Source organism: Vitis vinifera, chromosome 10 (genome assembly GCF_030704535.1).
Source record: "Vitis vinifera cultivar Pinot Noir 40024 chromosome 10, ASM3070453v1".
Classification (NCBI taxonomy): Eukaryota; Viridiplantae; Streptophyta; class Magnoliopsida; order Vitales; family Vitaceae; genus Vitis; species Vitis vinifera.
Genome location: NC_081814.1, coordinates 27057908 through 27070116, shown reverse-complemented (window position 1 = coordinate 27070116; position 12209 = coordinate 27057908). Strand labels below are relative to the sequence as shown.

At 35.3% G+C, this 12209-nt stretch overlaps 1 protein-coding gene across 1 annotated transcript; it reads right to left on the bottom strand.

Annotated features, from left to right (window-relative positions):
* Positions 1 to 6846: 6846 nt before the first annotated feature.
* Positions 6847 to 11410, bottom strand: LOC100261013 (transcription elongation factor SPT4 homolog 2). The gene is made up of 5 exons (XM_002270137.4): positions 11262 to 11410; positions 11067 to 11158; positions 10796 to 10851; positions 8323 to 8384; positions 6847 to 7327 (listed from the first exon to the last, which is right to left on the bottom strand). The coding sequence occupies exons 1-5, from the start codon at positions 11346 to 11348 to the stop codon at positions 7280 to 7282; spliced, it is 345 nt and encodes a 114-aa protein (XP_002270173.1). The 5' UTR covers positions 11349 to 11410; the 3' UTR covers positions 6847 to 7279.
* Between the last annotated feature and the right edge of the window lie 799 nt (positions 11411 to 12209).

Sequence of the window (12209 nt, the reverse complement as noted above, 5' to 3'; positions counted from 1 at the left end):
AGACAAATAGTTAGATGGACTTAGTCTGTCGGTAGACACTAAGTCCTTTTTTTTTTTTTTTTTTTGTTGTTTTGTTTTAAATTTTAAATTCAAGTTTTATTGATTTAGTATATGTTTTAAATTGAAATTTCTCATTTTAATTTTATTTTATTATGACTTAATTTAATTTTTGATGATCAAATACAAGGGAATTCCAAAACAGAGGAAAAATAGAGCATTTTGCAGGACAAAAAGCCAAATGCAAAATTTTTGCACCAGCCAAATCCAAAAGCAAAAATTTCGCAGCACCAAATCCAAATGCGAAAATTTCACACCAACCAAAACCACTTGCGAAAATTTTCGCAAGGGCTACCAGCAATTTTACAACCCATTTTTGTCTTATGAAATGCAAACGGTCACTTGTGCGAACTTCCAACAGTCAGGAAGGAAGCTAAAGGTCATTTAAAATTCTTATTTAAAGACCTCCAAAGCTTCTATTTATTTCGCACGACCCATCCTCTATTGCGAAAAGCTCACCGCCACCTTGCGAAGCAATTTCCTCGCCATTCCATACCCTGCGGCCACCAAGAAGAAGAAGAGACCTCCGCCTCTCACCTATTTTAGCCATGGCGTGCATCAGAGGGGGCCATACAGACCCGTCCTCATCTCACGAGGCTCAGCCAAGCGCCTCCGCTCCTCAGGATTTATCTCGGGCCTCTCAAGCCCCGACCATTCCATCTTCTGAGGGTGGGGTGCCCTCTAGCCCTCCTTAGGGCCGATACTCAACATGGAGACCGCCAATTTCTCCACCCCTAGAGCCATCAGTACACCGCATTCCACCAAAAAGAGTCAGGACCTCAAGCCTCGAAGAGACATATAGGTATGCGTAGCCTGATTCTCAAGGCCTAGCGGATACTTAGCATCCTTCCAGCATTGCTCCGGAAGCCATCATCAAGAAGCTTATGGCTACCGCACCACCCATTGAGGGCAATTCAGATTATAGAGCTAGGTCATTTCATTCTGAGCTCTAATTCGACATTGAGGCTATGCGACAACAATCGGACCTTCGGGATTCGTTTGGACTGCTCCAGATGTACCATCTCGAGCGCCTAATGACTCCCATAGAGTTTTTCTACCCTAGAGTGGTGATGGATTTCTATCAGTCCATAACTACTTAAGGCGCCCAAAGTCCCACAACCATTCGTTTCAGCATAGATGGGTGCTAGGGTATATTAGAGACTAGGCACATTGCTGAGGCTCTCCATATTCCATTTCAGCCAGAGGATCCAGCACATTTCAGATAGTAGTCCTCTATATCTCATCAAGACATAGTCGTATTCTATCGAGAAGGACCTCTGGAGATTCATACCTTCTACGTAAGGACTTTCCATCTGGGATGCTCCTGGTAGATGTATTGTTGCGGTCCAACATTTTCCCTCTTCAGCATTCAGTGCAGAGTCGAGAACCCATCCTGGACGCGTTATTCAGGATATCTGAGGGCTTCTATTTTGGACCACATCACCTGATTATGGCCGCTCTCCTATACTTCAAGGAGAAAGTTCATAGAAAGAAGATACAGCGAGCTGACACGATCCCATTGCTATTTCCGAGGCTGCTCTACCATATATTGGAGCATATGGGCTACCCTACTGAGCCCCATCTTGAGCGCCGCCACCATTGCCGAGAGCATTTCACTCTCGACCAATGGACACAGCTAGCAGGTAGGAATCTAACGGAATCAGCACCTGAAACAGCCCCAACCAGACCAGCATCTCTAGTGCCAGCATAGGCTGACCAAACACAGCAGGACGAGCGTCCCACAGATTCTATTCCACTCATCCCTACTGCATCATCTATGCCTCAGGTCACCTCTACTGATCCTCCTGCTATACCTCATGTTCCACTAGTTGTACCTCCTCCATCGGGGGATTTTGTCATCGTATTTGGCTTGGATTTTCGTGCCATGGTACTATTGTTCAGGACACTAAACGCTACGCACGATGCTCTATTCCGACATATAAGAGACATACGTGCTCAATAGGACCAACATACTGCTATCCTTCGTCAGATTCAACAGCATCTGGGACTTGGACCACCTCAGACTGACATTCCTAGGCCATCAGAGCCCATAGCTCCAGCTGAGGAGACCATCACAGTCGATGTCTCGCCCCAGGCCACTCACGAGACAGCCACTAAGCCATCATCTCCACCAAAGAACCCTCTCCTTGATCATTTCTTTATTTTGTATTTACTTAGTATATTAGTAGACATTATTACTTGTGTTGATATTTTATATTCTGGGATTGAATGTATTACATGATCATCTCATTGTACTTTCTCAGAGTAATATATACATATCATTTTGGTTTATACTTGGCATTTTTCTTTTCTATCTCTCTTACTCATTAATATTTTGTTTTTTGAATCATGTGGTTTCTCTTATATGACTCAGACTCCATGTCACTCAGGAGGTACCACTTCCTCCTTTTATTTACAATCGTTCTTGCCACATTGAGGGCAATGTTGATCTTGGTTGGGGGGAGAGTAAAGAAAGAAAGTTGTTAATAATGCTAATTTATTTTGTTAAAACAATACTTTTCACTTAATTTTAAAATTTTTCATTAATTTTAAAAAGTTTTTACTCTACTCTCCATGGTTATTAAGGAAAATTTCTCAAAATGAAATGGGAGAAATTGAGTTCTTACATTTTTATTTAAATATTAGAGTTTGTATTATGCTTATTAAAGTTGATGAATTATTGAAACTCCTATTGAATTCAACCTTATTTCTTCCACTTTAATCTTACCACACACTGTCTACATTAGGTTCCGATTATAAGATGAAAAACTATCTCACCTCTTGAACTTAGGAAAATGTAGACTTGCTACCTTTGACCTCGTTTTAATAGTGTTGAGACACCTGATAAAAGGCTAATGCGCCTTTTGAAAAAAAAAAAAAAAAGAACAAAGTGTTTCACTTGCCTTGAAACCTGAGCAAGGTCCGAGGGGTATATGGTGAAAATCTTTAAAACTCGGTGCCCTAAGCCTTGATTGGTTGGGAGCCACCGACCTCAATGCTCGTTACAAGGGTGAATAGGTGGATTTTAACATATTGTAGCTGATTGGGTATTAAATTTCAATTTCAAAAGTCCGGGGTAAAATCTGAGGAGTTAGTGGTCGAAAGATCCTTAAAACTTGATGTCTTAAACCTTGATTGGTTGGGAGTCATCGATGGACCCCCGTTACATGGACACTTTAGAAAATAATACCTTAAGCATTGCACACCTATAAGAAAAAAATTTGTGAAATAAAAAGGTACGTTCTTAGCCTAATGGAAATGGTCAATTTGCTAAAAGTCTGTGAAAGAACTAGGTTGGGGGAGAGAGATTAGTTCATAATACTATATTTGGAAACTAATAAGCTTAACACATAGATTTTTGTGGAAGAGTAATGATTGAGCCTAGGAGAGTGGAAATCCTATCATTGCTTAAATTTGTATAATGCCTACTCTATATGAATTATGATCAAGTAAGATTTTTTATATCCTCTTATTGAAGGATGAGTTTTGCTTCTTTAAATATTCCGTGTAAGAGTATGCTTTACAACCATGCCACTTATGATTTTTTGGAGTGATCAGCATGATTTTGTAAATTATTTTATTGTTTTTATTTTTCTTTTTCTCTCTTTCATTGCTAAGGGACTAGCAATATGTCGATTGGGGGAAGTGATTACTACTCAAAAAGTGCTCTTTTATAGCTTCTTATAAACTCTTTTAAACACTTTTGAGTAATATTTATTACTTTTTAACTCAATTGGCACATTAAGGACCCTTGCAAGTGTTACTAATCAGTTTTGGCAAATTTTAATGTTTTTGATAGCTTTTTTATCATTAAAACAAGCCAAGAATGAGGGAGAACTTGATATAATCCATGGCAAAGCAAGATTGAAGCTAAATTACATGAAGAATCCAAGTTTTGGAGAGCTTCAAACCCTTTGCCAAATCAATCAAGTGTGCAAGGAAGAGAATCAGATGAGGAATCTAACACTGAAGAATTTTGCAACCACTTGCAAAATTTTCGCAAGACAGAAGAAATTTTCACAACCACCTTTTTCACTTGCGAAATTTTCGCATCATCTTTTTCACTTGCGAAAATTTCGCATATCCTTTTCCTCTTACGAAATTTTCGCAACTCCATATCTGACTTGCGAAATCTTCATGTAATCTTCAGATATTTTTCACCGACTCCGTTAGATTTTTACCTTAAGATATTTTGTCTAAATTATCTATTCTCTCCTTGTAATTAGCTAAAGATCTTTTAAGATATTTAAGATATCTAATTGAGGGGTTGAAAATATCTCTCTTTATATATCTTAAGATATCTCTTTGTAATATCTATCTCAGAATCTCAGAAGACATTCTTGGGGATCACTTGTACATTTTTTAGTAAGAAATATACAGAGTTTTGCTCTACCTTACCTACTCACTTTGATTGTATTTTTCTTTCTAGTCAAACAACCTTTGAGGATGTTTTCTCAGAGGATGAGTGACTAGACTTTTTGTTTCTTGGACGAAAGGAAGCTAGGTAAGGGACCCAAATACAAAAATGGAAGTTTTCCTTGTTTCAGTTTTTAATGAAGAGGAAGTTGTGACCCGTTAATGGTTTTTATATTTTTTGTTAATTTAAAATCTCTTATAATCACCTGAGCCAACACTTGGTAAGCTTTTCGGACTCAATCCATAAAGATCCATTAGTTATCTCTTGCGAGCCTCTGAGAGGTGGTTTAAAGGTAGGATTAGTTAGAATAACCAACACTTGGTAAGCTTTTGGACTCCCTGGAGACATCCATTAGTTATCTCCTACGAGCTTTTGAAGGGTAATTCAAGGTTAAGGATCACCTTGAATGGCAAATGTTAGGTGAGAGGTACGAGAGCCATTGCAAGATGCATCAGTGAGAGGGATTTAGAGTTGAAACCATTAATGGGAAGCAACTGTAACACACCGGTTGGGAGGATAACTATAGGTTAAATCCCCAATGCGAAGAAAAGATCCGGAATCTTCTCTTTTGTATGAGGGGCCTGAACCTAGTAACCTGAAAATCCAAGAAACTTTTTCTTTGTAATTAAAATCAATTACTATTTTTTTGGTTAGCTTAAAACCAACCCCTTTTTCAACCAACTTTATGTTTTCTTTTAAAACTAATTTGTAAAAGAAAAAGCACCAATCCAATTCTTTAAACTAATATCAAGTGTGAAATGAAAACTCATCTCTGTGGACGATCCTAGAACCACTATGCTATGCTAGTTGTGCTACCCTAGTATATGGTGATTTAGGTTTATAAATTTTGTTGATAACTCCCATCTGAGGATTGGATCAAAGGTACACCAATTAGGGACAAATCAATTAGACTCTTACAAAGCTCAATTTCAAGCAAAAGATATTTGTTATTCATGAAGCAAGTTATGACTATGTATAAATGAAGTCAATGATCTAACATATTTAGAAATCATGTGGACTATCACCCCTTAAAGATAATCCAATAAAGTGTTATTTGTATTGCGCATATTAAAGCAAAATTTATAAAAGACAACAAAATTATACTCAGGAGTTCTAAGAGAACGGTGAACTTGATGTTCAATAGATCCAAATGTGTGATAATCTTGCAAATTTATTCATAGAAGCATTACCATCAACTATATTGACAAAGTTAAGACACAACATTAAAATTTGAAGATTAAGAGATCCATTAGTTGAAATGTTGAAGAAAACATGATCATATTTTTGCATGAGAGGTAGAATACTAATACGGATAAAGTTTTTTTCTTTTGTCCAAATCCCATTAGGTGTTATTGTTAAGATGTTTAATGAAACCATCTAAATTTCTAGTAGTCAAATCATTTAAAGAATGTTGTAATTTTTTTTTTCTTGATTTAGGGTTTTCCGATTGAGTTTTCCCTAATAAAGATTTAATGAAACATATTCTTATTATCATCTAAAATGAAGTGTTATGAAATATGAAAATTAATCATATTTGACCATTTATATTAATGTAAATCTCTTCGTGATCTCTATAAAAGGGAAAGACGTACTAATAAAATGATATTTTATTTTCTATGAGCATTTCAATTTTTTCTTTCTCTAATTGTTTTATTATAGATACTAATAAAATGATACTAACAATTTTTTCAAATGTCTTTTTGCCATTAGGATAACATATGACATTTTCTTTGATAAACGGAGTTTACTTGAATCATTTGAAAGCAACACAAAGACATGATAAAGCTTTCTTTCATTAAGTAAAGGGCATGAAAATCTTATGCGTACGTGCCCAGACTTATGGATAATGACACAACACCCACCGCACCACTTGTACGTTATCAATATCAAACCCCAATTCAACCTTCCTAAACTTTGTAAATATATTCAAATCACATTGATTTGTTGCTTCTCGCACCATCATTCTAAACAAATCCTACGATTCTCATCCAAATCCTTCTCCTCCTACTTAGATTCGGAGGTGATCGAACTAAAATAATTAAATCGGACTGAACCCTTTTATCAACATTTCAAATCAATAGAGACCGAATCAACCATCTGCATATTTTCTTCCTAAATTCTTAGGCTAACCTTTTTTTCCCTTTTTCTTTTTTTCCTTTTTTTTTTTGTTAATTTTTTTTTTCTAATTCCAATTTCAGAAGCATAGCATAGTGCGATAAGTTTGATGATTTAAATTTTATGACAAATAAAATTAGCCTAATCAAACTAATTCAAATCAATATTAAGTTGAATTCGTTAAGATAAACAAATAAATAAATTCTAATTAGCTTTAATTTAATTAAAACCAAAATCAGTTCAGTTCAATTCTCGAATTGGTTAAAAATCCAACTAAATTAAACCGAACCCACTGTCCAGTACAGGCCCGCTGGTTGGCCAAACTTTGGGCCAGGCCACTACATCAAAATGGTTTTAACCCTAATTCCAGTCTGTTACAAACTTCTCCTTTCTTTTTCTTTAGGTTCTGGGTAAAACCTAAAGTTCCGTCTTCATTGGTTGAATCAAGAAAGTATGTCTAGCCTACTTCGCACAAGACAGAAAAATACATTCAGTATAAGCCTATACCAGCACAGAAATCTAAACATCATGCATACAAAACATCGGTTTTGTACACCACCTCAAACAATGAACACTCGAATGCAGGCCCTTTTGTTCTCAGAATGTTTCTTAGTCCAACTACAGGTATTTACTTAAGATTGAGATGTGCCAACACCATTTATCATCAATGATGCAATATTCAATCCCGCATTAGCGTTTTGGTGGCACATATTGCACGCGCTCCTCTTCGCATAAATTCTGCAGTCACACAAATGATTAGTTGAGCCGATTAAGTTAAATCACAAAAGGGAAATAGCTCAAAGATAAGGGCAGCAACCAAGCATGCATGCATGCTTGATCAGACAGTAGAGCCTTGCACCTAGGGATCCAAGTATGTGCAAGCTCTAGTTGCTATGGTTCTCTTCCAGTTGCAGTGTGGGTATTCAGCAACATTTAATATGAAGATTTAGTGGTTAACTTGAGCCAGAGTTTGAGAAGCTCGTCATAGTAAAGATCACAAGCACTAAGGAAATCAACCAGGTGGAAACTGCTCTAGACAGACCATTTGATTAACCTAATAGTCTCCCTATGCATTGGTTCTGGGTACCAAAACAATGTGCCCCAAAGGGAAAAGAGGAAGGGTGGCACAACCATGCAAAAAGAAAAATCATGGCATTTTAAAAAAGACTCAAGTTTGATATTAAAGTTTCCAAGGAGATAACAGATGGATTTGGCATTTATGCAAACTCAATTATACAAAATGAAAGATAACAGTAACTAATTTTAAAAGAAGTTGAACTTTGATACTAAAATTCCCTGGGAGATAACCAATGGGTTTGGAATATATGATAAGAAATTATGTGCAAAAAAATGAGATGTAAATATTTCCATTATAAACCTCCTACCAATTGACCAAAGGAAAAAAAATTGAAAAGCGGTCCTCTGGATGAAGTATAAACTGAAGGGTTTTAAGAAATCTGGGGCAATAACATAGATTAAAAAAGAATAATAGGTCATGGTCAAGCCAAACCAATTAGATTTGTCTCCAGACATTGGTTGGCAATGGATTGTACACAACCTGGATATGGGCAGATCAAATTTTCAGGGTGGTTTAGATACACATGCAAGAGAAACATAACAAATTGATCACTTCCTCGTGATTACTTTTTGTTTAGCTTGGAAAAGGGTAAAAGGAAACTAAGCCCTTCAACAGAAGGAATTTTCACATTGTGCTAAAGTATGAACATGCAAACCTGCAAGTCCTCTGGAAGTGCCTCTGAAACAGCAAGGGTGTAACATCCAGGAACAAATCTTCCTGCAGATTGTTTAAACAGGAACATTCTGAGTTACAAAAATCTAAATTCCTTAGATAATACTACTGGAATTTGAAACAATATAAGGTTCTAATAGGCATAAAAGAAAAGACCTAGAAAAACAAGCAAAGATATCAGTGGAGAGTCATTTAGATACTTGATTTGAGAGTATGTAATAGCACTCAGAGTGTCAAGGTATGTCCAAGGGATTTCCAAAATAAAAAATAAAAAAATAAAAAAAAACTAAAAAAAAAAGGAAAAAGAAAAAACAAGAAGGTATCAATTGGGAGCAGAATAGAATTAGGTGGCAACAATAGGAAGATAAAAAAAATTAAAAAAAATTAAATAAAAAAAAAAAGAAGAAGAAGGAAGAAAGAGCTACAATAGCTTTGTGATATGAAAGAGATGAGAATGATAAAAGAACTAGAAACTAAAGCTCTGTAGGAAGAATAAGGGCTTTGATGAGTTCTTAGGGGTTGTCCCCCTCAAACATGTAGAGAATAACCTTAAGCTAGACAGATCCAAGATTAGGGTCATATGACCTACCAAACAATTTGTTGGAGACCAACAAAAACAGACATTCAAACAAGCAGATACATACACCACACATTTTCACTTGTAGGATACTTCAAGATCTCAATTGAAATGAGAAAATAACAGAAGACTTCATGCTTTCAATTCAGGAGTGAAGATGATCGGATATGATGACAAGGAGCACAAAAGGATACAGAAAGTCAGAAGCTCTCTAAGAAAAATTAACAACCTGTCAGCTCCATCGCATGTTAAAATTGCCTCAGAAGATCAAAGCAAGATCTTCTTGGAATTTTATAACACCAAACCAAAGTATTAACCTGATATAGCCAACTGGTATTTACAAAAAATGTTCAACTAGTAAAATATACCAGGACAGTGGGAAAATGCTTTTTGGTGGTAACCACAAGGAAATAAACAGAGGAACATTGAATTGGTTTAGTTAGAACATCAGTGACTAAATTGATGATAACACTCTGGTAAAGCAAAGAAAAGGGTGATGTTAATAGAAAAATCTATTTCACTATGGCTTATAATTCTTAGGGCAATTTATTTTTTAAACCAAACGTCATAGTTGAGTGGCATGACAAGAAAGGAAATAATTAGAAATGAAACCATTAGTAAGAAGCTATAGGTAGCAACAATTGGTAGAAAATAACTAAAACAAGTCTATTGATATCATTGAATCCTGTGCAACAAATACCAGTCATTACATTAATCAAAAAAAATCTAAAATGACTTGTCAGAAGGTTCTGCATGGATGATAGGAAGGTCAATGAGGACATAAATTGAGATGCTAAGAGAGAAAAAGAAAAGATGGCAAAAGATTTTAACAAAACAAATATGACCCTGGATAATGCAGAATGTTAAAACATTACCATATATGTAGCTGACCAAATAAATGGGAATATGTTTTGTAAGTTGACTAAAGTTGCATTGGGACTTATTGGAGGTATGCAAAGGTATAAGCCAACGAAGGGTTGGTTCTATTTATTTCCAAACCATGGATGAGTTATACAACATTTTATTTGTCTTTTGCTTTTTCAACATTCTACTATCAGAAAGCACATAATTGGCCGATATGAGGCTTTTTCTAACACACTTCTGATTTGATCTAACTTGCTCACTTATTTTTGGAATAAGAAACATGTCTTTCATCCTGTTTTTTTGTTGCTCTATCTATATGGTATTATATTGCTCTGGATGGATGGGCAGGGAAGTTTTAATCTTAATGGGATACTTTTTGTGGATATGCTTACTCCCAAGTTCCCAACTTCATGTTCAAAGGAATGACTAATTTTTACATAGGCCATCTACCTGCCATAACCCTCTTCTTTTCTCTAAGCTTCCATCAATGTGGAATATAATACCTAGAAAAAACAAAACTTTTTTAAAGACACGTATGGGAAGTTATCCTCAGGAGATAGCATTGCTGGGGAAGGCAGACTCCCAGTTGGCAAATTGGTTTTCTATATGTACTTCTAAAATGCAGGTGGTTTGAGGATAAAAGCATGTCCGTTCTAGTCATTAAATAAGGCACTACAATTCAAACTATACAACAACATGAGATTAAATACTCAAAAGAAATTTCGATAATATTTTGATGCTGCCTAAGCATGAAACATTATTTAGGTTTTGCATATCATGAAAACGTAACATAGGCAGGCAACCTTTTTTGTGACAAAAAGAAGCTACTTTCCCTGATTTTGTAAGACTGTCATACAACCCTCTTTGATGTAATCATGACTCAAATTAGGGTTTCCAAGTACAATTTTGCTGAATTTGTTTTTCCTAGTACCAAACACCCTCAAAAAACAAATTTGTGTAGCTCTCATGATTTCTGACTATAAAAACAGTAAACAAATAAACAAGTTCGACATACCGATTCGAAGCCACCGAGCAGCCCAACTTCTACTTGGATCCATCATCGAAATTATCCTATAACACAGATGGAATTGAGGGAGAAATCAACATCAAAATCATTTTAAAAAAAAAATCGCATAAAGTCAGTTCTTTCTCATGCAATCTTAGAAGTTCTGTTCTCTGAAACGAGACACGCATTTTCTTTCATCTATATTTCTTCAAGAAAATCCTATATCACATTCATAGAAAACAAGAAAAAGACAAGGGGGAATAGAAGTAGAAGTGCTTACCCATTAAAATTAGGAGTAGTGCAATCGACAACACGCTCATGGTCTTCATCCATCTTAAAGAAGGGGCAATTTTCACAGCCTGACTCTCTGAACTGCGGAACAAAAGCAAAACCCGTTTTTTTGTATAATATCAAAGCCTGATGAAAAAGGAAGGGCTTTACTCTCTGAGAAACCAAACAGAGAAAAAGGAAAGACCTGATCGTAGGTTTTGACGAGCCTGCAACGGAGGCAAGCTCTGAGCTCGTGCCCGAAGCTGGTCGGAATCTGGGCGGCGTTGCTCATCTCTCTCTCTCTCTCCGGTCTCTTCTCCAACTTTCGTTCGAAACTCAGATTTAAATAAAATAAAATTAATCTCCTACAGTTCCGAATGCTACATTTAAGATGGGCACACCAATCATCTGGTGCCACATGTATACGTTCTGATCTTTTTGGCTTTCTGTTCTAATTATTATCCACCTCCGATAAAATTCCAAATAATAGAGTTAATAAATAAAAACTATCATACAAAATTCCTATTTGATGGTAACAATAAATGTGAGAAAGCAATCATGAAAATATTAATTTGGATGAAACCATTTTATGAAAACATCCTATATCTTTGATAAATGATAATAAAAAATAATAATAATAACAAATATATTAAATTGAGCTTTTTAATGAATTTATTTAATATGAAAATAATTTGAAAGTGTTTTTTTAATTGGAACCATGCTCTCCCATACTTTTAACCAAAAAATTGTTCTAAAAATTACTATTTTTTGAAAATTACTTTCAAAATTGTTACCAAGCAACCTCTTATTTCCAACAAATTCTTAAAACAAAAAAAAATATCACTTTTAAGTTTGAAAACCATAAGAACGGTTTTAAGAACCATTTTTAAAAATCAGTCCTCAATTGTTATCAAACTAAGATATGAAAGGCAATTTTCTCCATTTATTCTTATGAAAATATTACACACAGTGCAAAAGTTTTCGAAGTATTTTCCATACTTCAATTATTACACAAAATGCTATATAAAAAATGAAATAGCTGCAATTTTAAAAAACAAAAATGATCAAAAATCGTTTTTCTTTTTCTTTTTCTTTTTATCAAAAATTTGTAAAAACATGTTTTCTAAATTAGAAAAATTGTTTTCAAATGGGC